General features: G+C 57.5%; 2 protein-coding genes across 24 annotated transcripts in view; one reads left to right on the forward strand and one right to left on the reverse strand.

The window, feature by feature from the left end:
• OGDH (oxoglutarate dehydrogenase) overlaps window positions 1–27,026 on the reverse strand; it is a 471,568-nt gene that overhangs the window by 407,723 nt on the left and 36,819 nt on the right. The gene's annotated exons all lie outside the window — the stretch shown is intronic.
• CAMK2B (calcium/calmodulin dependent protein kinase II beta) overlaps window positions 1–27,026 on the forward strand; it is a 108,642-nt gene that overhangs the window by 33,895 nt on the left and 47,721 nt on the right. For all 23 annotated transcript variants that reach the window (XM_039462132.2, XM_074379755.1, XM_074379754.1 and 20 more), the window contains exon 2: window positions 9,218–9,312. In XM_039462132.2, the coding sequence (XP_039318066.1) occupies window positions 9,218–9,312 (95 nt within the window). The remainder of the gene's footprint in view (window positions 1–9,217; window positions 9,313–27,026) is intronic.

A 27,026-nucleotide genomic window follows, 5' to 3' on the forward strand; every position in this document is an offset into this window, starting at 1 on the left:
TGGCTTGTCCAGATGATGAGCTGGCACTCAGTATCTGGGAGGAAATTTATCAGAACGGTGACCGGGGGACCTGGCAGGTTTGGGGCTTTGAAGCACGGAAGCAAGTGACTTTCTGTGTATGTGGGTGGGAAGGGCCCTGCCTCTGGGAGAGGGGCTCTGATAGGAGGGACACCTGGTCCCCAGGCTGGGGGTGGGGGTGGGGCAGCCATATCACTCTGCTGAGAGGGGCAGAGAGCAGAGGGTGCTCTGCTGGGGTTTTCTCATTTTGATATGCTGGTGTCTTTGTGCACCCACAAAGACCCCAGGGCAGTGGCTACCATCGAGGGATGGAGCCATCGAGTTTGGATGTATCCTCGGATGAGCCTGTGGACATCAGGTGGATGACAGGAGGGGTTTCTGCCCAGCTCTTGCCATGTGTTTCTTTGTTACTGTGTTCATTTCATCAGAAGCACCTGTTGTGGCTTCAGCAGATCACACAGGGCTTCAAAAAGGGGCCAGTGTTGAGTCCTGAGAATACAAGTCTCTTCTCCTTTCACTCCTGGCCCTCCAGAGCCTTTCTGAATAAAGGTCCAATAGGTTAGGAAAAGGATACACCTTCTCCCTTCTTGGAGATTCACAGTACAAATGATCCCATTAAAGGCCCTGAGAGGTCCTGCAGTTAAAGGAAGGAAGGAAGGAAGGAAACACCATCGAATCTACTGGTTCCCAAACTTCTTTTCCCACAGAGCCCCTTTTGCACCTAACATCCGTTAACGTCCTGTGAAGCGAACGTTTGACGAGTGTGATTTGGGAAGCATTTGTCTGCTGCCCACAGCGGCAGATCCCACAAGGCGGACCTGGGCTCACAGCATGCATCCTGGGCTGAACAGCCCCAGAATTCACGTACGTGGAAGCCCAGTCCTCAAAATGCGACTGTGTTTGGAAGTAGGATAGTTAATTAGTCAAGTTAGGATGAGGCCATGTTGGAGATATGACTGGTGTTCTTATCAAATGGGTGTCCTTGGACACAGAGACACGCACAGAGAGAATACCATGTAACTGTGAAGGCAGAGACTGGGATGATGCATCTAGAAGCCAGTTAGCACCAAGGACTGCAAGCCGCACCGGAATCCAGGAGAGAGCTATGGAACAGATTCTCCCTTGAAGCCCAAGAAGGGAACCAGTTCTGTTCTCTGCCTTCTGGCCACCAGAACTGCAAGAAAATAACTATCTGCTGTCGAAGCCACCTGGTTGGTGGTACTGTGCTGCAGCAGCTCGAGCAGACTCATAAAGCGTGGATAAGTTAGGACTTTAGCTCTCAATGGGCTCCAAAACTGGTGTTGGGGAGCCTTTGGTCCAAAGCAGGAGAGAGCTTTGGGAACTCTTTCTGGGGCTGTATGAGCCACCTAGATTCCAAGTTTGGAAGAATGGTTTTCCATTACTGGTGATGTGAATTGTGCTTTTGGAAGTGAATGCTACTGAAATAAGTGAAACAGTCATGGCAGGCCATTTTTAAGAAGGGAAGTTAGAGACCTCCTAAACACTTGCTAATCGAGGAAGCACCCAGCTATCCGTGGTGCATCAACTTGAGGGATTGTTCTTTCCTGTCAGTGAGTATATGATCTCAGTCAAAATCTGCGACTCATGTGTGAAGTGATGTCAAATACAAAAGTCAAATACAAAATAGTCACTCCAATGCTGATAAGGCACGTGCTTGGGTGCCGGCCCAGGCCATAAGTGAGTTTGGGTGCTCACAAACAGAAGTGAGTGTGTCCAGCTGCTCATCTCCAGTAAAGTCACCTCAGACCTAGTTTTTAGAACCCGGGATGTCTGGGTCTTGGGTGGGAGTGGATGACCCAGCCCTGGGAGCTCGGTTTGCACCTGCCTGGGGGAAATCCTGCCATTCAGGGGAGGATGGCTACTCACCTCCCTGTGGGATGTTGCTCTGGGCCTGGGGACTCCAGCTCCTGCCTGGTGGGGCACCTGCATGTCTAAAACTCCTCAGGAGCCCAGACACTCTCCTCCCTTGCTCGAACCCCAGGGCCAGAGAGGCTGGGGAGGGATAAATACCATGCAGGCATCCGCAGGATGGTATCCACGGACAAAGAAGTATGCAGCTGTCAGATCATGCAACCGGGGCTTCCTTAATAGCACAGGGGACATAGTGAGAGGAGAAAGTGGAAAGTGGCGACAAGAGCCCCCTAATTGTGTAAGAAGACACCTCCCCATGCTGCAGAGCTGAGAGCTGCACACTTGCACAAATACAAACATTGGTGGGCCCTACTGACCGCCTTGTGGGTTTTGGAGTTGACGTCAATGCGTTCTGTAGACCCTCTTCTTTACTCCATGGCAAACGTAAATGTAACAATAGAAGTATATATTCCATCTACTGTGAACGGGAATCATGTTTTTGTATTATCATAATTAGAAAAATACACAAAAGAAAAAACCCACAGCAACCTCATCACTGTTCCATATAAAAGTTAGTGTTTCCAGCAAATTGCTTAGGTCAAGATTTGAATATAAAAGGACCTCCCCTCCTGCACTCCCGAGAGCTCATTTTAATCAAAGGCGGGAACTGTGTTTTTAAGCTAACGCACAGATAAATAGCAATTTGATTTCGTTTCACCCACACAAGAAAAACATGTAGGTCCCCATGCAGTCAGTGGACTTGTGCCTGCTGGGCGGTCCCCGACCCCTGGCCCAGGCTTCCTCATGGAGCCCACTTGGGGCCAGCCAGGTGAGAAAGGACGTAGGTGGCCTGAGGCTGGTTTCAGAACAACAGTTTATTAATTTACATCAGGAAATAAAGCTGTCAGCCTGAGAGTGCTTCTGTGGCTGGCCCAGACTCTTCAGAAGGACCTGCTCTGGAGGACCTGAGGGGGGAGGGGGCTGTGCTTGTTGCTAGGGAGACAGCGCCTGGCCCATATGGGGAGTGTCACACGCAAAACCCGGATGGGAAATTTCGATTTACAAAACAAGTCAGCCAGGCTTGGATCTTTTGCTTTTACTAAGGCTCCTTGGCTTCTTTCAGCTCTAAAATGTAAGCACCTTCTGGATTTGCGGGTGATTGAAGGGGTCCCATGGCCCTTGGCTGTCACTGTTGTTGGGAGTCCGAGGGGGCGTTTCCAGTCCATTCTGCAACTTCTGAAGAGAGCGTGTGTGTGTGTGTGTGTGTGTGTGTGTGTGTGTGTGTGTATGTGTGTGTGTGTGTGTGTGTATGTGTGTGTGTGTGTACGTGCGCGTATGCATGCCTGTGAACTGCAACCAACCTGCAAGGCTTAGGATTGAGGCAGGCAGCCCTGGCTCGGGTGGCACAGGCCCCAGCACTTGGGGCGGAAACTGGACGGCATGGATGCGGGCCGCGGGAGGCAGAGAGAGGAACAGGGAGAGAAGCTGCTGCCTCCGATATTTCCACTAAGGAAATGGAATCCAAGCGTTGAGTGGGCTGACTTGGAGGCCACTTTGATCACGCATGGCCGAGCACTGCCCTGTGGAAACTCAGCATCCTGTTGTGGGGATCACAGGCACAAAGCAGCCCCGGGAGCCCGGGTCCCCACCCATGCCGTCCTGGGAGCAGAATCACACTGCTAGTGCTTTCTGGATGCTGGATACTGTGTTATGGCTTGTACATGTGTCACCTCGTTCTGCGTAGGGGGACAATCACTGCCCCTTACTGATGGAAGTCGCGTAGGGGGACAATCACTGCCCCTTACTGATGGAAGTCACCAGCTCTTGTGAGGTGGCTGGGGAGGGCGCCTGAGCAGGGTCTGTGTGACCTTCCTTCCCTGGTGTCATTACCAAGTGTCTTATCTGGCACCCCAAGAGCCAGTAATCATGGTAACCCCCAGTCTTCACCAGTGAAGGTGAGGCATGAGAGGGCCCTAGAGGGGCTGTTGTGTGGCCCTGCTGGGGGCAAGGCGAGACTCAGCACCTTCCTGCTCTCTGGGCCCTCACATGAGCTCCAGCCACACTGCTCAGGGACACACCTCCTCCTGGCTCACTTGGGAGAGGTGTGGGCAGCTTGGGAGGGCCGCAGAGCGACCAGCATGACCTGGTGGAGAGTGGGGCAGGCCACAGAGCCACCTACAGTGGGGAGCTCCATGGATAGCAACAGGTGGCCACTTACAAGTGGGCACTGGAGGGAAGAGGCAGGCACAGGGTGGGGAGAGGGGGCAAGGGGACAGCTCAGAGCTGGGAAAGCCAGGGCCTGGACCAGTAGTCTGTTGGGGAGCAAGAGGAGCCACAGACTAGATACGAGGAAGAGACAGAGGCGGATGGGGCATCCTGCAGACAGTGCCACATCCCACCGCCTCTGCCCATGAAGCCCCGGGAGCCCGCAGGATGCCTGTGAAACACTGGCTGCCCTGGGTGGCCGCAGCCAGGGCAGCTACTCAGCACCTCTCCTCAAAGGTGGCCTTTACCCCATTATCACGCAAGAAGACTGAGTCCCACTACAATGAAGGAGGTGCCCGAGCAGGTGCAGTCATAGAAACGGGCCGCTCAGTTCCGGGGCTCCATGCCCGCCCAGAATTAATTCTTCCCCTTCTCTCTCAGGACAGGTTTCCCTGGTACTGTTGATCCCACTGTAAATGAGACAGTGTTCAGAGACTTCCACAAAGCAAGGACTCAAAGAGTATTTTCTTGTTTTAATTAGCTTTATTTGATTTTAAAAGCCCCGTAATATGCTTGGTGCCCAGGGGCCTCATGATCTGAACAGGTTATTCAAATCGCTTTCGGCCCGGTTCAGTCGCAGTCTTCCCACGCGGGCCATCGTGAGGGCAACCTTGATGTTCAGATGCAGTGTGCAGCCCGCGGGAACGCTGACCTGGGATCCCACAGGACTACCCTCTTCCAGCTTCTTCCTGCCTTCGCTCCAACCCGCTGTACCCTTGCAGCTGCCTGGGATGGGCCACACCCCAGGGGCAGGCATGTGGTCAGTCTGCGCACCTGCAGTGGCACCCAAGGTGAGCACCTGCAGTGGCACCTGAGCCTGAGCATGACGCTGCCACCTGCTAGGCCCACCTGTGCTTCTGGACAAGCAGATGGGGCTTCGAGCCTGTCTGTGCAGCGGGCAGGATGGGAAAGGAAGGGGCCTTGTTTACTTGGGGTACTCTCTGGTTCTGATCAGGGCCTTGTGGCCTCAGTGTAGCACAGACCCATCTACCCACAGGCCCTGGACACCTTGGTGAGTCCCCTCCTGCTGGGACACTCCAGGGACTCTTCCTGTACTGCTGGACTGGACAATCCCTGAAGCCCAGCAGCCCCTGCTCCACAGCAGAGAGCTTGTAGGTCAGTTCTTGCTCGTATATCACAACCCAGGCACTGTGCCTGATACCTAGGTCCAGAGTGTAGGGCACGCTGCCCATAGAGAGCCACTGGAAAGGGGAGTGGCAGAAGCGAACAGGTAAATAATTAAGTAAAATGACCTAAGGAACATGCAAAGTGCAATATCCAAAGGCCAAGCTGACTTTCTGTGCAAGCTGGGAAAGCGGGGTGCTATTTGCATTGGGTCTTGAGGGATGCATAGGAGTTTGCCCTTGGCAGCAGGGACAGGCTTGCAATGACAGGGTCAGTGTTGTCTCTCAATGATGATAAACTCTGGCGGGCACGAACTGAGTCGAAAGGGAGAATGGTGATGGAGCTGGCTTCTTTGCTCTTGGAGAAGCCAGAGATGTTGGGGCCCCAGCCATGGCCTGCCTGGCTCATGCTAAATGTGTTTGTGGCCACTTCTCAGAGGGTTGACCCTTCCAAGGGGGCTTCCTGTGACAGACCGGCATCTGTCGAGTGGCAGAACCACCGGGAAGGGGAGGAGGCAGAGGTGGATCTGCAGCTGCCAGCCCAGGTGCCCTGGGGAGATGGCAGGATGGGTGCGGCAGACAGCCGGTGTGGGGAGGAGCCCCTTCCAGGGTGCTCTTTAGGGGAAGTAGGGGAGACGGCCGGGGTGGGGGACTTAAGCATACATTCCTTAAGTTCCCCAGAGGAGAGAGGAGAGGGAGAGATCGGGGGTGGCGATGACACTGGGGCTCAGAGAAGGTCCAGGGCTGTAGTGAGGGACGGAAAGCGTGGGAGAGGCAGAGCCCAGGCATGGGGTGCCGGGAGCAGTGGTCTCCTTGGGAGCGGCCCTCCTGCCCCTTCCCCCAGCCGGCCACCTTCTTCCTCTGGGAGCATCTGAGTCACTGGGAAAGGGGACCTTGTCCTCTCTTCTTGAGAGGTGCCCTCCACCCCACCCGCAGGCCCAAGGCCAAGAGCAGGGCCTTCTTCACCCCCAGGCCCTGCACCCCTGGGCCCTTCCTGCTGAGTGTTCACCGAGTGCCTGGTGCTGTGTCTGCCCCCTCCTGTGTCACTGCAGCTGTGCAGCCTGGTGCTCCTACGCCACACTCATCCCCAGGCCCCTAGCCGTGCCCTCTTCCTGCCTCAGCAGCGCTGCCTGGCCTCGGCCCCCTGGCTCTGCCTGTCTTGCCTGTGTTCCCTGCCCCGCCTTCCCCGGATTGCTGACTGCCCAGACCCAGGCTGATGGCGCAGGGGCTCTCCGGAGCCTTCTGCAGAGGAGAAAGGGGCTGCCTGACTCAGGGAGGGAAGAGGGGTTGGCTGGAGGGGTCCCCCGGCCCATCCACCTGCCATCAGGCTCTTGGTGGTATGGTGCGTGGATACCGTGTGCTGGGGAACAGCTGTGGCTTGCGCCCTCCACTCCTGTACCTGTCTGAGTCCGGCCAGCAGCCGGGAGCCTGCTGTGCTGGTGGGAAGCTGCACTTGGGTCTCCTCCCTGCTCGGGGGGTGGGCTCACCATGGCAGTGCCATACGGGCATCATGAGCTCGCCATAGATGTGCAGTCTGTTGAACTTCCCACTGAGGGTCTGCCCTGCAGTATGAGGTCAGGTCCTGGTGCAGGGAGGCCCGGACTCTCCGCCCCCTCCAGGGCCTGGTCCAGACATGCAGTGGAGGCCTGCCAGGTCAGCCCTGCAGCTGCCGTGCCCTCTAGGGATCAGAGCACGACAGATGGCAGCTCAGGACTCGTTTCCGGAAGCTCTCACCTCTCGTGAGTATGAAGTTCTGCAAACAGCCACACGGTGGCCCCAGGAGGCCCTATGCTTGGTCATATGGATGGGGAAACTGAGGCTCAGAGAGCTGTGTCACCCCTTCTAACTAGGAAGTGACTGACAAGGATTGAAGCCAGAACAGGCAAAAAGCCCATGGTCTTTGCCCTCACCTCAGTCTCCCAAGTTAATGTCATATGTTAAGAACAATAATCCTTTGTTTCTATTTTTCTTAAAAAAATTTTTGAGGTAAAAAACATTTTCTTGGGCCGGGCGCGGTGGCTCACGCCTGTAATCCCAGCACTTTGGGAGGCCGAGGCGGGTGGATCACGAGGTCAAGAGATCGAGATCATCCTGGTCAACATGATGAAAACCCGTCTCTACTAAAAATACAAAAAATTAGCTGGGCATGGTGGCGCGTGCCTGTGATCCCAGCTACTCAGGAGGCTGAGGCAGGAGAATTGCCTGAACCCAGGAGGCGGAGGTTGCAGTGAGCCGAGATCGTGCCATTGCACTCCAGCCTGGGTAACAAGAGCGACACTCCGTCCCAAAAAAAAGAAGAAAAAACATTTTCTTTTTTTTTTTTTTTGATGTAAAAAACATTTTTCACCAATGTACATGGTGAAAAAAATCAAGCAGAACAAGAGAATGCAGAGTGAATAGTAGGCGTCTCCCCCCGCATCTCCTGAGACAGCCCCTGTCCCTGTTCATGAGTTGACTTTAAAAAGTGAAGGCGCAGTTCAGCGGCCATCCAAGCACAATCACTGATCATAAGACCTGAGCCATTACGAAAATGTTCCATTAGATCTAGTGTAATTATTTATCTTTCCAAGGAATTGAACAGTACCCTTTTACAAAGATTTACCTTCACGAAAGACCATAGATAAAACGGTGTTTGTATGTAAGACACTCCTCTTCCGCAATGAGAGCCCTTAGCCTGGACTCCCGTGCGGGTTTCTCAGGCTGTCCAGGCCGAGGAGGCTGTCTGGGAGCGGAGGCTGTTCCTGTAGGGGAGGCCGGACACTTTGCAGGTGCAGACACAGGAGGGTTGTGTGAGTGCTCAGGTTTGCACTGGTGGATGCCCGCTTGGTGGTGGGCTTTCTCTGAGTCCCCCTTTCTCCCAGCCTCAGCCTGAGAGCATCCTCTGGCCCTTCTGTCTGGACTCAGGCCCTTCACGTGGCATTTCCTGCCCAGGCCCCTTGCTTCATGTGTGCTGTTCTTAGAAAATGATCTGAAAGCAAATCAAATCAACTGTGGTGACAGTCAGATTCTGCAGGGTCTCCTGGTGGGCACCGGCCCCTCCCCTCCTGCCTCACGAGCTCTGTGGCTCCCCTTGGGTGGTACTGATTCCCTCGGGTGCCCTCTGCAGGCCAGGCTTTGTGGGGCACATTCAGTTTCTCTCTCGATGGCCTCAGCAGCCTTAACCCGATTCCTTCCTTGTGTCTCTTGGGCTCTGGGTCATGGTTGGTGCTGGTTCGCTCCCTCTGTCCCCCATCCCTCCTCTCCTCTCCCCACCCTCAGGCTGTCGATTCATGAATGGCCCTTGACCCCCACCCTGGGCCTCGGTGGCCTCTGCAATGACTCCTGGACAGTGGAGGCTCTTGGGGCCCTCTCCTCCAGCTTTGCAGTTTAACGATGTGATGTTTCTCCCTCCCTACAAAACCGTCTGTGAGTCCCTGTGCATCAAATCCTAATGTAACTGCCCTCTGGAGCTGGGCCTTCCAGACAAGGCCAGCTTGTCACTTCCCCCTGGGGAGGACTCAGCAGGGCCTCATGGACGTGGTGCACAGCCCCCAGGGGTGCCTGCTGAGAGGCCCCTGGACGTGGACTCTTGGTCCAGCCAACCCACAAGGATGCGGGCCTGTGGGTCACACAGGAGCTGAACGGGGCACCTCTGCCACCCTCACCAGGACCTGACTGATTCTCCTCCTCTGCACAACCCCCCAGGGCATGCCATCTGCCAGGGCTCTGCCAGCCATCGGGAAGCCAGCCTCTGTCCTGCTGGTGTTGAGTGGGGCCAGCTGAGCGTGGCCTGTGAAGGGCACCCCTTCCTCACCATTTCTGACTCACAGCCATCTGCCCGAGGCTGGGCCGGTGGCTGATGCTTAATGGGGAGTGTTTATGGGGAGATTAATCGGCTCTCTCTCTTTCTCCTTGTCTGTCTCTGTCTCTGTCTCTCGCTCCCCCGTTTTCCTCCCCAGGGGGGCTTTCTCTGTGGTCCGACGCTGTGTCAAGCTCTGCACCGGCCATGAGTATGCAGCCAAGATCATCAACACCAAGAAGCTGTCGGCCAGAGGTAGGGCATGGGGAGTGTCCGGCACAGCTGCTGTCAGGCTGGGGCAGGGGCTTTGGAGGAGAGCCCTGTGGACTGGGCGGCAGGCCCCCCGCCAGGTTCGGCCGGCACTTGGCCCGTCTGGCCTTTGGCTCCAACACATACGGTGGGGTTCCTGGAGTGGAGACTGTGGCAGAGGGAGGCACAGGAGTGTTGGGGACTTGAGGGCACCTCTGGCCTGGTGGGGCCTGGGCTCCTTGGGGTGCCGAGAGACCCTCAGACCCCTGGATGTACCTTTGCGCTCTGGTTAGGGTGTTCTCAGGGCCCCACTTCATCTCCCCTTCCCAAGTGTATTGGGGTCTCTGCCCCCAGAGCTGGAAGGGGAGAAGTTCAAGGTAGCCAGCCTGCCATGGTGGTTGGGTGATGTCATCTGCCCTGAGAGCTGTGTGCCTGACGACAGCTCAGTGACAAAGTTTTGGGTGAGCGGGCAATGTTGTGATCGGCCATCTGCCTTCTGACAGCAGAGACCTGGTGTCGTGGCCGACTGGGAGGTGACCCGGCAGTTTCTTAACTAACAGAGCCCCAGTCTTCTACACAGTGGCAAGGGCACTCCCACCTGCCCTGGGAGGGCTTCTCAGACGTGCAGGGTGTGTGCGAGGAAGGGCCCCGCCTGGTGCTGGCCCCAGGTGGCCCTCGGCTTGTGGATGTGCCGCATCACGGGCCTTGCTGGTGATGGTCAGCTCTGGGCGCTGCAGGTGGCAATGGATCAGACAGTCCCCTGCCTTTCCAGGGTTTTCCTGCCCTTGCCCTGTGGGGCAGGTCAAGGACAAACAAAACCCAAAGTCAGCACACAGCAAATCTGATGGTGACAGTCAGAGGCCGCCTGGGGCAGCTTCTGTGGCTGGAGCGCAGATCTGAGGAGGCAGTGGGGAGGGACTAGGGCAGGGGTCCTGCTGGAGCCCCAAGGTAGGGTGTGCCAGGGCACCCGGAGGGGCTGTGGAGGCGGGTGTGGGGTGGGTGCCTGCCTTACTGAGGTGGCAGCCCCCTGTCGCTGCCCATGCAGTGGAGTCCGTGGAGGAGGGGCTGGATGATGCCCTGGTAAAGGAGCCAAGCGAAGCCCCTGTCTGCCTCTCTCAGCCCCTCCCCTCCCAGGGCACAAATCTGAGCTAATTGGGAGCTGGAGAGGCCTGACCCATCTGGCGAGGCCGCCAGATGCTGAGGCCGAATGTGGGCAGAGACAGGCGTCCCCTGGGTTGGTGAGAGCTGCCTGCTGTCTGTGGCCTGCAGTCTACAGTGATCAAGCCACCTGTAGGGGTGGGCCTCTGTGATTTGTGGAGTGATGTGTCAGCATTGTTTGAGCACCTGCTGTGTACTAGGCCATCCATGTTTCCCCTTCTTGGGAGCATTTTCTGACATCAGGCTGCAAGGAGGTCCTTGAGGCTGCAGTGGGACCTGCTCCTGTCCCAGCCCTTGTCCACCTCCTCATCACTGACCCACAGAGGGGCTTGGCAGTGCCCAGGGTTGGGTCAGTCCCTGTGTGGGCCTCCCAGCCCACATGGGGCTATGGGAGCATGGCACTGCAGAGGGTCCAGCAGGGACACTGAGAAGCGGGCTGGGGCAGGTCCAGAGGCATGCGCTTCCAACCATTCTCCACAAGGTGCAGGGCCTGGGTGGCCCCTCTGCCCTGTGACTCCACACAGCTGAACATGGGCCGCCTGAGGGCCCAGCCTGTGTTCCAGGACCTAGGGCAGCCAGCTTGTTTTTTCTTGATGAAGACACAGAACTGCTCATGAGTGGGCAGTGCTCAGGTATGGCTGTGGCCAGTACCTGTGGGTCTCCAGGGGACATCCCTGAGTTCAGGACAGTCCCTGCCTGTCACAGGGTACCACAGAGAGGAGGTCTGTGTGTGCCTGCGTGTACCAATGGCTGTTCACACACGTGTCTGTGCACATATGCATGTGTATGGGCCTGATGGAGCCTGCGGAATGGGGCCCAGGCCCTCAGGCAGTGAGGCTGGGACCAGCCCAGGCTGAGCTGGGGGAACGAGAGGAACTCCCGGTTCCTGCTTGGGAAGATGCTTTGGGTACCCCAGCGGCCTGGAGGGAGGCAGGTTGGGGTCCCGGAGTTGGCCCTTGGCTGGGAGAGCAGTGGGCAGAGGTGAGGGCCCCTTGCTCTGAGGGCCAGCTTCGATGAGCTCCGGGGTGTTGGGACAAGCAGGTGGGAGGAGGAAGGAGTGGCCTCTGGAGCCAGGATTTCAGTCCAGACTCAGGAGGGATGTCCTCGAAGGCTCCAGGGACTGAGTCATGTAACTGGGGCAAGAGGGGACACCAGCCTGAGTGTGTCATTGTGGGTGGGACCAAGGGTGATTGAGGTGCTGGAGGGTGCAGATGTCACTGGGAGCAGAGGGCAGGGAGCTGCTGATGCCAAGAGGCCTGGCCAGGGTCCTGGGGTGTCTGCAGAGTGCACAGACCCTGAGTGGGCCACCCTCTGCTCTCCTCCGACCCTGTGCCTCTGGGAGTCGTGCGTCAGTGTGGTTGTCTGCGGTGACCAAATTTTCCCTGTGACCACCCAGGGACTGCTGCAGGCTTGAGCCTGGGTACGGGGATGGTCAAGTGTGGGCCACAGCCTGCTGTCCTACTGGCCCCAGGGAGCAGCTCATTTGTCCCATGTCTGCCCTATCGTGGACGAAGATCCACGAGTATCTGGTGGCCTCGCTGGACCCTGAGTCCTGGCACTGCCCAGTGCAGCCTTTCTCTAGCAGGCTTGAAACTCAGACCTGAAGAGACGCCAGGCCCGGCTCAGGTCCCGCGGCTGCACTGCATTGACGGCAACCATATCAAAGCCAGCACCGCCCGCGTGCTTGCTGTGCGCACTGCGTGGAGCCCGGGGGCTTCTGTGTTCCCTGATGTTCTGTGGCTGGTACTGGTGGAGGCACTAGTATGAAATGTTCTGGGGGGCAGTGGGGGGTGTATCACGCAGCCCAAAGGTGGGGTCCCTAGCCAGGAGGAGGAGGCACCTCAAACACCTCACCTTGGAGCCTCCCGGGCACCCCCTAACCCTCTTCCCTTTCCTGATGTGATGCTCGTCCCTGCCTCGATTCCCTGTGGTTTTGCCACATGGGCATTTCATCCGCTTGCGTCTGTGCTGAAAGTGGAGTCGCGAGGCCACTGTGACCTGCCTTGTGCTCTGGTGATGTTCTGGGGCGTGTCCATGGGCTGGGTCCCTTCCCACTGCTGTGCGAGGTTCTGTTGAAGGAAGGCTGCTCCTTTTCTGGCTCTAGCTAATTCCTGACGACGCTGGCAGACCCACTGGAATTCCACCCTCGGGAGAGGCTCCGTGATGTGTGTCAGTGAATTCAGTTTGGCAAAATGTTGCTTGCTGGTCAACTTGGTGTTGTAAAAGCCTGTGAAATTTATTAGTGTGGGAAACCAGAAGCCGCAGCTGGCTGTCTCCCTCCTGCTTTTCCATCTGTCCCTGCAGGTCAGCCACCCCCACCCACCTTGGGCCTTTCCTTATCAGGGGCCCCCAAAGCCTTGTCCACACAGACCCACAGCCACAGCATGCGCTTCCCAGGGCCATAGGTGTAAGACAGCACCGCCTCGGGCCCTGCGGCCGTGTGGACATTTGCAGGCAGTGTGGCCCCTCTCTCCACAAATTGAGTCCCATGGGGCCTTCCCTCCCTCCTGGATGCCGGACCCATGCCTGTGGGCATATGCAGGGCAGCACTGTGCTGCTGGCTTCTCCTCCGGGGTCACTTCGTCCCTGTCTGTTTCTCCTTGGCCAGGGACCGTGGGGCATGTCACACCCAGGGCTTCCTGGCTGCTCTGCACATTCTGTCTCATTCCTCAATCGTTGGAGACCTCGGGAGGAGGAGAGAGGAAGCCCTTCAGACACACCCTAGACGTAGACACTCACTCATCTAAGAGGTTTACACGGAGGACACAGAGATGAGCAGACACACCCTGAAACCAGCAGCGACGACATTGTGTGCTGGGTGGGGCCTGGGAGAGGCAGTCCGGAGGGGTCAGAGAAAGTCACTCCAAAAGCTGTGTTGCATGGGTATTGAAGGATGAATAGGAGTTTGTTAGGCTCAAGCAGAAAACCACCCGAATATGTTTTTGTGGAATTCCATAGCTCCTCAAAATTAACCTCACACCCCCTATTTATATTCTCAAAGTGCTGTAGAGTCCAAAAGGTTTAGGGTAGCGGGAATCTGAGTGAGAGGATGGCGCCCTGGAGTCCCGCTGACCGCGCAGGCCGCAGAGCCGAGCTGCCTGTGTTGCGGTGGACGCCCCGCGGCTCATCACAGGCCCTGCTCCCAGGTGCTTGTGCCTCTCAAGCCGCGTGCCTGCCCTGTTGCCCCATCTGATGCAAGCCGGGTGGGGTGGTAGGAGGAAGGGGCAGCCCGCTGGGGGGCTGCCTGGCATTCTCAGCAGCCAGCCCCCTGCTGTGACCTTCCCACAGGATGTCTCTGTGGGCAGGGGCAGAGATGCCCAGCAGTGTGCGGCTTCCGAGGGCAGGCCGACCCCTTCCTGCTTTGCCTCGAGTTGTATACAAGCCCTCCACCCAGGGCTGCACAGCCTTGCCCTTCCATTTTCTTGGGCATTTTTTTTTTCCTGTTTAACTTTTTATTGTGGAAAATTTCAAACAGTCCCAAATTCAGAGAAAATGCTAGAATGAACCCAGCTTCAAAGTTATCAATTCTCAGCCAGTCTTGTTCCGTCTGGGCCCTAGACCCCGGGACGTTTACCGTTCAATGCTTACATATCTCAGCATGTATCCCTAGCAGAAAAGGGTTCTGAAAACAGCCAAAGGAGCTTCATCATCCCGAAAAGCGGGCAGTCATTCCTTGATACTGTCTTATATGCAGCCTGTGTTTGTGTTTCTAATGATTCAGAGGTTTCCTCAGAGTTGAATCATTGGGTCACACAGCCCCTGCATGATTGGGTCGTCTGCCCTCAGTCCTGAGTCCTGATGCAAGGTGTGCAGGTCACAGCCCGGGGTCCCCACTGTGGCCACACAGCCTAGATCATGGTGGGGCCTCAGAACTCTTGATCAGGGAGCTGGCCCCACTGTCCCAGCTTTGAGGGAAGCTCGTCCCATTGGGGTTGAAATCTGACCCAGAAAATGACCCAGACAGAGCTGGCCTTGACTGGATGCTGTGGGCATTGCCTGGTGTCCCCTCTCCTGCCCCTGGCCTGCCTCTTGGGGTGGACAGTGACAGCTGGACGGTCTGCTGAGACCATAGAGGGAGGACGCCTGGCACTTCCTCCAGCCTGAGGTTCCCCAGCCCTCCCAGACCCTCTGGGCTTTCCTAGCTGAGGGGGAACAGGGAGGTGAGGGATGGGATCTTGGCTGGAGCCCCAGAGCCTCACTGTGGGACACACTTGGAGGTGAATGTCCCGCTTCAACCCTGACTGCCCAGCTGCCTGACCGTGGCCAGGTTGCTCAGTCATCCTAGATGTCCCCAGCTGCAAAGTGTCTACCTCAGAGGGACGTTGCAAAGCCCTGAGTCCTTCCCTCTCCATGTTGCTGCCTCCCTTCCTGGCCAGACCCTCTGTGTCCTGCTTTGGAGAACCCCTCGTGGATACCCAGTAGCTTTCTGGTGTCATCTGGCCCGCCGAGCCTGCAGGCCTCAGGGCCCCGTCCTCCATGAAGCTGTCCTGGATCCTCCTGCCAGCAGCCAGCCACCCTGCCTGGAACTCCCCAGGCCCCCTGGCAGGCGACCCTGGCTGGTTCTCAATTGACCACGTGCTCTTTGAGGGCAGATGCAGCTGGTTCATCTGGTGGCCTCCCGGCTCACAACGCAGAGCCTCTGAAAATGCTGGAAAGCGACCGCCTCTTCTGATGGGGGGCTGGGTCCCGGCTCTGCCTGGTTGGCTGGCTTACTCTTTCCCATCGTGGTGGGGCCTCTCTGAAATGGCCTTCCCCACTGTTATGCAGGGAGGTGGGGGATGGAGAGGGGACCCAGAGAGCAAGCGTTGGGTGGGGAGAGGGATGCTGGGCGCTCAGGCCTTCTGGGGGATGCTCCAGCAGCCACCCCAGCTGCATTTCACCCCTGATTTGGGTCTAGTACCAGTGGAGGGACCTCACTTACTCCTTGAGAGTCACTGGGAGTGCTGTGTCCCACAAGCGCTCCTGTCCAGGCCCGAGGGGGCGGCCTTGGTACTTCAAGGTGATGAGAAGCAGCCGGTAGCATGCAGCCGCAGGAAGGATGCCCGCTCCAGACACAAACTCTCAGGCCCTCCGTTACCGAAGTCCTTGGCCAGGCGGGCACTGCAGAGCTGCACCAGCTGATGCCAAAGCTCTAACAGTTTGATTTTTAAAAATTTAATACTTAATTAAATAGAGGATTGTGAGACATTCAAAGTTGGTGAATGTACTGAATAATGAGATTATTAAACTACTGTTAACAAAAGCAGTTAGACGAGAATTAATTGACTAGGGGTAAGGAGGCACGCAAGTCTTAAAATGTGCCTCATTGTGGGGCCCCCCGCCTGCCCCGCCCCCAGTGCAGGGCCCTGCCCTGGAATGGCCTTCAGCTCGGGGTGGAGCTCCTGTGTGCCTGGCGTCATCATCATTGGCGTTCTCACGTCCTCCCACCCTCTGAGCTCAGCGTGGGCTCCCCGTTCACACGGGACGGGGCGGGGCGGGGAGAAGCTTAGTCCCACAGAAGCTGGGAACTGCACAGGGTCCCCTAGCTGGTGGTTAGCAGAGCCTGGGTGTGGAGGCCTCTAGATTTCACCCAGCTCGGGGAAGCCAAGGGTTGGGCCAGCTTGAGGCTCCCAGGTGGGGCTGACCTCACAAGTAGGGCTCACTTCCCAGGCCCTGAGCTCACTCCGCAGTGAGGAGATCCGTTTCACCACTGTCCTCCCACCCGCAGGCCCTTTCGCAGCTCACCCCCGCTCCCTTTCTGGGGCACCTGGTCTCCCCAGGGAACCTTGTCTTGCGAGGACACTCCCAGCTCAAAGGTGTGATGGACAGGGACCATCTTGAGGTCTCTGTGGTCACTGGGGCTGGGGCTGAGCCTGCACCCCAGGGAGGCCTGCATGCCCCGCCTTGCCCAGCCCAAAGCCTGCTGCCTGTGACCCCTTTGTGCAGTAGGTGGGGGCTGCCTCCGAGGCTTTTCTACTGCAGCCAGTACTGCAGCGCAGCGTGCTCATGGCTCCCACACAACTCACAGCCGGAAAACGACCCCTGCTCTGGGGGATAATGAGTGCCTGGTCGGCAGAATCCGTGGAACTGGGTTAATAGAGGACGAGGCGCCGCATTGCGGGGACAGCTGAGCATGCGCCTGCGCCAGCAGCACCCTCCCAGCCCAGGGACCCTCCCCTCCCGGCCTGGGGACCCGCCCCTTTCCCTCCTCCCCAGCTCTGGGCCCTCCCCATCCCTCCCCTCCCCTCCCCTTCCCTCTCCCTTTCCCTCTTTCCCTTCCTGCTTCTCTCTCTGGCTGCTCCTTGCTGGGAGACCTCCTCTCCATCCCTTGCCACCCTCCCTGGGTGGCTTCCAGCCTGAGGGAGCAGCTTTAGGGCTTGGACCCCCACCCAACTTTTGGCCCACTCTGCCTTCAAGTTGATTCCCTAGGGACTTGGAGGGTGGCCAGGAGTTGGGGGAAATCCCTGGGAAATGCCTCCTCCACTCGCCCCAGGGTCAGCCTTCAACCAGATGGGGATGGTCCCTGCATTGGGATTACGAGGAAGGGACCCCACTTCCAGGTGCAGAGGGAGTCGGGCGAGCTGGGAGGCAGGCCTTCTGGGGGCTTAGTGGGGGCATCACATTTCCGGCCCTCCCAGGGGGAGGGCCACTGAGCAGCAATGAAGCAACAAGGCTAGGCTGCTGGATTTAGCAATTAAGTGTGATTTACAATGAAAAGATGTAAAGCAAGCACTGTATATCCCAAATTGCATGGGACACACTTACTCAAACTAAACATTATTGGTTGTGTATCTGAAATGGAGACAGACTTATACCAAAAACCAATTTTGTCCTTTGTCTGAAATTCAAATTTAACTGGGCACCCACCTTGTGTTTTACCTGGCAATGCTAAGCCAGACCGTTGAAAGACAGGACTTTGTCATTAGTTTGGAAACAGAACTGATTTAGTCAAAGGCTTCTGGGAAGTGGCCCCGAAGAGGGTCAGGAGAAAAGCAGAGAGCCAGGCTGTGCAGAGGGTCCTGGCCCTTGCTGGCCCCACCTGTAGGGTGCAGAGAGGGTGAGCAGCACCATGGCCTCCTGCTTTCTGGTTCTGGGTGTGGCCCTGTGTGGACAAGTCCTAAGACCTGCCGGTCAGGGTCCAGTGCCAGGTCCCTGAGCCTCCGTAACCCCTGGGGAAGGCAGATGCATCGTGAACTGGCTGCAGAAGCAGGGCCTACCCTATTGCATTTGGAGGGGGTGAGGGAGGAGTCCCTGAGCCAGGGAAGGGAGGGAGGGGAGGGGAGGAGTCATCAGGGAGGACCCCTCTGCGTGCTTCGTGCTTCGGCATTTCCATTTCCAGTGTCGTTGAAACTCATCTTGTCAGTGGCAGAAAAGGTTCCTGGCAGAGGGGGGACCTGAGAGCTGGGTTCTGGGCCCTAAAGCCTGTCCGCTCCCTGCCTCACTCTTCTTTTCTGTAAAATGGGTGGAGGATTGGCCTCCATGCTGCCTGGATCTCCTAGCGCTGACATTTCCTACATCTGGAGGGATCCTTACTCCCAGGCCTTGCCGGTTCCAGGAGGTGAGTGAGGAATGGAGAGATGGCTGAACCCACAGCCTGTGAGCCCAAGGTGTGAAGACCTGGTTCTGCCATTGTGGGTGCAGCCCCCTTTCCCCGATCCTTCCTGCTTACTGCCCCTTGCTCCCTCCAGGCCACCTGCCAGTGGACTGTAGGCCCACCAAGGGCAAGTCTCCTGCTTTGTACTTATAGATCCTTAATAAACAGAGGTGAAGGGGTGGGAGGAGGAGGAGAAGAGTGTTGTGAAGATTCCACTTAAGGACTGAGCTGGGGTGGGGAGTGGTAGCAAGCTCAGATGGAAGGAGGAGGGGGTTCAGAGTGCCCAGGTCCCTGGGGCTAGTTGGGCAGGAGTGGGGAAGCCTGCAAGGTGAGGGTTTGAGGCCTGGGCGGTAACAGAGCTTGGGAATGGCAGAGCTTTGCGCCCTGTCGTGCTGGTCTGGCTGCTGATGGGAAAGTCTGGAGAGCTGGAGATCCAAGGCGAAGCTCAAAAGAGATGAGCTGCAGGAAGCTCTGGATGGTGCTGGGGGCCCTGGGTGGGTATCTCCCCTGAGGGCAGCCCCTGTCCTGTGTCCCCAGGGCCAGGAGCTGCAGTCCCATGACAGCCCTGTGCAGCAGCTCTGTGTCACAGGTGCTCTGAGGTCATGATCTTCCAACGTCTCCATGTCATCTTGGGGAGCCCCGACTCCAGCTCGGTGTGGAGTGATTAGCGCTACAGAAGGTCACTGAGGCTAGTGGGGGTTGGAAGAGCCCCACCGGTGAATGTGAGAGCCACAGACTGGGGAGGGCGGATGTGTGCAGATGCTCCCGTCTGGAGGTGGCGGGGACATTCTGGAAAGGACCGGATAGCAGTGTGCGGGCTGCTGGTCACTCACCTCTGTAGCACGGTCCTCTCTGTAGTTCTTTTTTCTCACTCCCTTCAAAAATGTGGCAGTGCCTGCCCCGAGCCGTGCTCCCCGGCCTTGGGCCTGGGGCTGGGTTGGGCCCCCAGGCATCTGCTCAGGAATGAGTGGGAACCTCCGGGCAGCTGTCCGCTCTCTGGAAAGGACATGGACAGAGTTGAGGGCAGAAGATGAGGCTGGACATAAGGCCACAGTGGTCAAAAGTGCAGCCCTGGAGTCTGGGCCTTGTTTTTGAGAGTAGGACCTGACAGGGTGGGTCCTGCGCCCTCAGGGGCTGGCTTGAGCCACTGTCCCTGCTGTCTTGGGAGGAAGCCAAGATGGTGTCTATGGCTTTGGTGGGAAGTGTATGTGTTGGGGGCGGGGGAGCCCCAGGTGGAGGACCCATCCACCAGGGCTGGGAGGGATGGCCTAGCAAGCCCCTCCTGTCACTGTGCCTGCCCTGTGGGGGCCACCATTGTTTTCCTAGTCTGGAGAGTCTAGGCATCTTGGTTTAAATCTCCTCCTACTCAGCCCATTTGTGAGCATGGGAATCTGTCCTGGGGTTATGGGGATGACTGAACGCATGACACCCAGCCTTGGATAGATGAGTGGATGGCATTTTATTGTCACATATACTCAGAGCCCAGAGAGGAGGACGCTGCACTCAGGACAGGAGCTGGGGAGGCAGGCTTTGTAGTAGCAATGGGGTGAGGTGGCCCCTGGTTCCACCAGAAGCAGTTTTGGCTGGTTTGAATAATTTCATGGGTCAGCAGAGAGCTGCAGCTCGCTACTCAGGCATAAGCAGGAACGATGCCAGGTCCTCGTGGGGATGAGGCTCGCCTGGGTGGGGACTTAGCCACAGGAGCAGAGTCGGGAGCCGGACATGAAGCCAGGCTGTTGAGGGCCTTCCTGGTTTCGCTGGTTGTCAAGGTAGTGTGTAATGCTGGCTTTAACTTGAGGTCTCACACCGTAGCCCTGCACAGAATGCGCCAGCTTGGCAGTGACAGGGAGGGAATTCCAAGCCACACCTCCGTTTCAAAGCTGAGCTGTACCCCACAAGCGTGACGACGATCCTGATCCTGATAAGGGCACCAGCTGAAAGGCCAAGTGGACCCCATGGAGGGCAGATGCTGGACCCGCCAGCATGTAGCCCCTGGCCTGAGCCCAGGCTCCCAGAATAGCTGCGTTCATGCCCGTATGGCTGGCAAACAGCGACAAGGCCCTCGGCTCCAGCTCCGTCACGCGCGCTCATGCAGAGGGGCAGGGTGCTGCCCACGTGGTCGCCAGGTCCCCGGGAGCCCTGACCTCAAGGCGGCAGGCATGTGCGGGATGCGCTCACAGGTGCCTCTCGTAGGGTGGCAGAGCTGCTGGCGGGGCATCTTTTACAAACAGAACATGCACAGAAAGCCACAGCGAGAGCCGCCCTCTTGCACCTTCATTGTGGGGCTCAGCCTCCTGGGGCTGCACAGGGCTGACTGGGCCTCTTGGGACCCCAGGAGGGGAGAGGTGTCTGCGTCCATTGCCTACCCGCCTCAACACCACCTCACCTTTTCCTGTAGACTTTTGATGCCCTCAGAGGATCCTGACCTGGCCCCAGACCTTGGCTCAGGGTTATTCTTGCGTCAGACCTACTGCTGGCCTCCCCAAGTCCTCGCTGTCCCCAGCCCCAGGTCCCCAGAGGGGGCACAGGCTCATCCAGCTCACGGTGGCAGCCTCTGAAGGGTATGAGAAGTCCCACCAGAGAACAAGTGAGGAGCGGGCTGCTCCTGAGGCCCCAGGTGGGGACTCTTGTGACAGGGTCCAGCTCCACTTCTACCTGGCCTCCCCGCCCTCTTGGCCCCATCTGAAAGTTGGGGTGATGCAGCAACAGCGCTGCTTCGTGGGTGCCGTGAGCAGCTCCCGCCTGCCCTGAGCCAGTCCTCAGCAAACAGACGCTGCTACCCTGAAGGACTCACAGGGAGCTCTGCTCATTCTCCAGGAGCACTTTTCCTTTCAGGAGGAGTGGCCGGGATCTGTCCACGGCCTCCTTTCAGCCCCTAAGCCGGCCTGCACCCCGAGACTGGATGGGCAGGCCCTGCCGCATGGCCCACGCTGACTCCGGGATCTGGACTGGTTTTACATCACATTTACCAGGGAGGAGAGTCAGAGAAGAGGGGCTGCTGGAAGCCGCTCCCTCATCCCCGCCCAGCTGCCCTCTGTTCTCAAATAAATTCAAGGTCGGCGTTACCAAGGGACTTACTGGCAGCCCAGGTTGGCAAGTGCTGGCCCCGAGATGTGAGCTGGCCTCTTCCTGCCCCGTGCCTGCCCCACCCCACAGCCAGTCACCCCCTTTCCTGTCACCAGGATCTGTAGGAGCTGGCCAAGACACAGACACAGAATTAAAGGCCAGACCCCACTGGCCTAGTGTTAAGGCCCAGTCTGTCCTATCAGATTCTGGCGCGGCCACTCAGTACCACACAGGGCCGCGATTGGCTGCCAAGCACTCTGTCAGTGTGCAAGCACAGTCAAGTTTAGCCTCGAAGTGAATTGGGACACTTGAGTTAAGTGTATTGATACCAGGCAGGGTGTAGATACGCCTGGCTGGTATGTGATGTGGATGTTGGCAAGCCGTTTAAGTCTAGAGGGCCACGCTTGATGGCTCATACCTGTAATCCCAGCACTTTGGGAAGCTGAGGCGGGTGGATCAGCTGAGGTCAGGAGTTTGAGACCAGCCTGGCCAACATGGCAAAACCCTATTTCTACTAAAAATACAAAAATTAGCTGGGCTTGGTGACGGGCACCTGTAATCCCAGCTACTCAGGAGGCTGAGGCAGGAGAATTACTTGAACCCTGGAGGCAGAGATTGCAGTGAGCTGAGATCACGCCTCTGCACCCGAGCTGGGCAACAGAGTGAGTCTGCCCCCCCCAAAAAAAGGACATCTAGAAAGCTCTCTCATGCCTGCGATGGTGCAGGTTGCTTAGACAGGTGTGCAGGTCACCTGGGGCTGATGGGTCTTGCCAACGTGCTGACTTTGCAGAGAGGGGCTGCTGACTCCCACCAAGGTCCAGAGTGTGGACAGATGTGTGCCTGGCTCCGTGGGGCTGGGGATGGCTTTGGGGGCCCTCTCTGTTGTGGCCCTCGGAGTCTCCTCTGGACCAGGACAGCACCGCTTGACAGGGCATCTCCTGAATCTTTTTCAGGGGAGGAAACTGAGGCCCCCAAGTGGGATTTGGATGCAGCCAGTTTCCTGGCCCAGGCCTTGGTGGCATGCCACATCCCCTGTGCAGGGCCTGAGTTCTGGGAATGTGGCACTGGCATCACAGTACCTTCAGCCAGACAGCCTCGAGCTGGGTCAGAGCCCTGAGTCTGGTGTTCTTGCCACCCTAGTCCAGGGCACAAGTGGACCACCTGCCTTGATGTTGATCTGTGCTTGAAGCTGTTGGTTTAGCCTAGAGAAGCAGAGCCCCAGGTAGCCCCAGCCCTGCGGGACCAGAAGCTGGTGGGACGGTGGGAGCTGGCACAGGCTGAAGCTTCTGGCTTCTCCCTCCCAAGCCACTGCTTCCAGGCCAGGGCAACTGGAGCAGAGCCCTTCTGCCATGCCCACTATCCCCCTGTCCTCCCCAGCTGGGCTGCATGGGGGACCAGCAGGAGGGGTTGTCCTTGAGGGTCTCTTCCCAGGCATGAGGAAGTGGGTGGAGAGCGCTGGTGCTGTCGGGGGTTGGGGGGCAGTGATAGCCCCATGGGGGTTTCTGGCAGCCGCCCTCGGGGTGAGGCAGAGCTGTCTGGAATGAGGAGGTACATCCTTGAGCACCCATCCTGTGCCAGACCCGTGTGGATTTCCACACATTATTCCATTTTTGGTTCAGCTCAGTCCTGGGGCCAGACACCGTTATTGCAGCCATTTTCCAGATGAGGCCCAGGGAGGTGCCATTTCTTGTCCTAAGCCACGAGGTGGGCAGGACTCGTGGCACCTGGGGAACCCCACCCCCAGCCCTCAGCCCCTGGTGGCAGTGGTCCCAGGTGGCCCCAGCTGGATCCCCCAGCCAGCAGGGTGCTTATCCCGCAGGCCTCCTTCTGATCTCTAGGTCTGACAACTCCAGAGGCCCTGGGGTGAGAGGGAGGCAGCACCTCCTGACACAGGTGGGCCTAGTGCCTGCCCTTCCTGTCCCTCTGTCACCCCCACCCAGTGCCCTGCGGTGTCCTCCTGGGGGTGCCAGCTCTGCTGTTTCTCCTGGCGGCTGGCGGGGGGCCCAGTGCCCACCCACACCCTCCTGTTCCCCTTCTCCCTGGTTCCTCTCACTCACCACCCCCCACCCCTGCTGTGAGTCACTCACTGCTGGGGAGGAGGAGGAGCGGGGAGGGTGGAGAATGGCACAGGGGCCTGGGTGGGCAAGGAAGCCTCTGCCAACTCCATCCTGAACCCCTTCTTGGCTCTGAAGAAAGAAAGAGGAAATTATGGGCGCAAACATCAATGATTGACCAAACCACATAATCTTAACTTGTCCTGTAAGACTCTCCCTCCCTGTTGGGGGCACTGCCTGCACCATGGCCTGTGGGTGCCATACACTTGGGACACTAGGGGTCTCTGGAGCCATGCACAAGTGCGCCTTTGGGATGATGAAGGGAAGCTGTCCACCTGTCCCCCAGGCCAACAGCCTGGGCCTTTCAGCTCTTACAGCTTTGAGCACCTCTCTGTGCCTCAGTTTCCTCATCTTTGCCCTGTGCCTCACCCTGCAGGTGCAGTGTGAATCCTCCCCGGTCAGCTGCACCTCTCCATCACCCCCAGCTGGCTTCTCTTTGCTCCTAGCTCAGGGGACCCTACGGCTCCCGAACTGACAAGGGTGGCGTGGGGGAGGGGAGGAGCTCCCGACACATGGGGAGAGGTTTGCAGTCTCTCCCCTGCCACTCCTGGTCTTTCAGGGCATTTTTGGAGTGAAATAGGTTAATGCCTGTAATGTGCACAGAACAGACGTTGCCTGACATGTGGCAGGTGCTCCAGGGTGGGTCATGTGGCTGTCCCCATGTCCCGGTCCTGTCTCTTCCTGCGCTTGGCCATGGGCACCTTGAGGTGGCCCCTGCCCCTGTCACTTTCATGTGCCAAACCACCAGCACAGTAACAGCTCGGAGGAACCCCCACTCCCTTCCCCAGCCCCTCAGAGCTCCACGCCAAGGCTTTGGTGGTCCTGTGGATCTGGGAATGGCTGCTGGTGGAAGTCCTTTGGTTCCCGATCCTGAGAGGCTGGAGGTCTAAGCAGACATAACCCAACCTTGTCCTTCACCCTGAGCACAGGTGGTTTGTTCTGGTCAGGCCTCTACAGGCAGGTAACCCACACCAGTGGGGCTCTCAGTGTGTTGGAGAAGGCTGTGGGTGAGGGAGGAGGAGAGCCTTGTCACCTTGGTCCTTGTCACCCCTCCTGGTGCTGGCGTGGGGTTGTCTCCCCTTCCTCTGTGATGTCAGCCTTGCTGCCCCCACAGCCAGCATCTGCAGGCTGTAAATATCAGATTCTGCAGTGAGCAGAGGTGCGGCCACCAGGCAGGCACCACCCACCAGCCCAGAGAGCAGCAGGGAATGCAAACCAAGTGGCATATCACACAGATAGCCCCTGCGCTTTGGAGCCAGGCCTCAGCTTTGAGTCCCAGCCCGGCAGCCTGCCCTGTATCATCCAGGGTGACTTCCACATCCTAGGATGTGTGCGGGAGCTGGTGGGAAGCCTTTCCTGAGATGAACCCAGTGCGGGTGTGCAGGGCTGGCTGGGGCTGCTTCTTGTCCCTGTCTTTCGGTGGTCCCCAGCCTGCCTGTGCCCCAGCACTTGACCCCACATGTCGTGCAGACCTTGGGGGACACCCAGGGTGCAGGTCTGGCAGGATGAATGGTGGGCAGGCCAGGGCTCTGAGCAGAGACTGTAGCCAAATCACCTAGAAAAGCTTCCAGGCCTCGGCATTCCCTGAGGGATGGAATCTGAGGATGTCGCACTATCATTAGAATCCAAACAGGCAGGCGGATAATTGCAGGCTCTAGTTTAGCCTGATCTTTTTGAGGACAATTGTTTATGGGTTTTTTTTGTTTTGTTTTGTTTTGGGGGTTTTTTGATAAATGCTTTTATGGGGGTATAAATGAACGCTGTATTTGATCTGTGGGATGTTTCTCTGGCAGGAGAAATAAATAGCAATGCTTTTGCCAGCATCTCTCTGAGCCGCCTCCTTGGGGAGCAGGTGCGTAAATGTGTACACACGTGTGCGCATGTGTAGGATTGCATCCACACTGAATGGGCCAGTCACCTTCTGGCTTAAATACAGGCCCACACACATACGCCCTTGCCTCCGTTTAGGGTGCAGATTCGCCAGATGCCCAAGTATTTAGGAGATGCTTGAACTCATGAGTTCCCTCTCCAAGCTTCACATCAGAGGGGGTGTGAGAACCAAGTCTTTTGCCAGCACGAGTAGGCAAACTCCTACTCATCCGCTAAAACCCCATTGAAGCATCACCTCCTGAGTCTCAGGCAGAATCAGAGCCTCAGAGCACCCTGCTCATCACTCTGCTGTAACAAGGCACACAGGTACCGCAGTCATTGGCTTTTTGTGACCCAGGGACTGTCTGTCCTGGACTCCCAAGACCTTGGCCAGGGGTCTTTGGGTGGGAGAAGAGGGAGGGCAAGAGGGAAGAGGGGTCTCCTCTTGATGGGCTGAGGTCCCCTGGAGGTTGGGAGGGGCTCAGCCTGTGTCCTCACTCCCCAGCTTCTTCTCTCTGTCCCATGGTCTATTTCAGAGGTTGTTCTTAGAATCCTTTAGAGAAGACTCAGCATCGTAGGGAACTGCAGTCCTGGGAAGCAGTGCACGCGAAGAGGTGCTGTGAGCCTGAGCCTGACAGGGTTCGGGGAGAAGGGATCCAGCACCTTCTGGGGAGTTGACAAGGCACCGGCTGTCGGGTGGGGTGGGTTCTTGGGGTTTACTTGTTGTTGGATTCACAACCTGCAGAGGTGTGGCACCTCTTCTGTGACATATCGATGCTACCTAATAAAATGTTGCTGAGCACGGTGTCACGTGCCTTTAGTTCCAGCTACTCGGGAGGCTGAGGTGGGAGGATCGCTTGAGCCAGGAGTTCTGGGCTGTAGTGCGCTATGCTAGTCGGGTGTCCACACTAAGTTTGGCATCAATATGGTGACCTCCCGGGATCAGGGGACCGCCAGGTTGCCTAAGGAAGGGTGAACCGGCCCAGGCTGGAAACGGAGCAGGTTAAAACTCCTGTGCTGATCAGTAGTGGGATCGCGCCTGTGAATAGCCGCTGTACTCCAGCCTGGGCAACATAGTGAGCCCCCGTCTCTAAAAAATAATAAAATAAATAACATGTTAACCATGTGGACGTCCCTGCCCAGATTTGAGATGTGACAATGAGGATAAGGAGCATCAAGGGCCTTGGGTGACCCTGAGCACCCCAAACCCAGGCCCCTCAGAGAACCTCGCACAGCCCTGGGGCCTGGCCACTCAGCCCCCACAGCCCCTCTTATGGGGTCACCTGGATGAGCTATGAGACCCACTGCCTGGCCCTGACCAGGATATCACGGTAGTGGGCATAGCCAGGGCTGGTCACTCAAGAGGCCTCTTAGGACCTCCTTCAGGAAGAGGTACCCCACTGGGCGTCCCGGGGCACTGATGGGGTCCTGGGCAGGTGGGGAGCTGCTGCGGGCAGACTTCCTGCTGTGTTCTCGCCAAAGGCCTGGTGGCCTCTGGGCCTGCTCAGTGGCTACTATTTTGATCTCCTGAGTCCAGCAGGTTCCCCAGGGACCAGAGCCCCCTAGAATGTGGCTGGCAGGCAGGGATGAGCAGGATGTGGCAGCTCAGGTCACTGTCTGGGGCAGGGAACAGGACTGAGCTGGGTGTTCCCCTGATTCTGCTATAGCCTTTAGGGCCAGGTTCTGCTGTACCATTTAGGGCCAGGGTACATTTCTTATGAACTGGATTGGGTTAAATTTAACTTACTTAACCTTGTCCATGACAAGGCGTTTATGATGCTAATGTGGAGGCCAGGAATAATGTCCCGGAGTTTGTAGAAAGAAAATCATCGTATGTCCACAGAGTTAGGAAGCTGGATTGTGGCCTGCCCTGAGATGGATTCTGGCCTATCTGAGCCAGATGGAGAGAGAAAGCCTCCTTCTCCTGCCCTCTCCTTCTT

Source organism: Saimiri boliviensis, chromosome 10, assembly GCF_048565385.1.
Source record: "Saimiri boliviensis isolate mSaiBol1 chromosome 10, mSaiBol1.pri, whole genome shotgun sequence".
NCBI classification, from domain to species: domain Eukaryota; kingdom Metazoa; phylum Chordata; class Mammalia; order Primates; family Cebidae; genus Saimiri; species Saimiri boliviensis.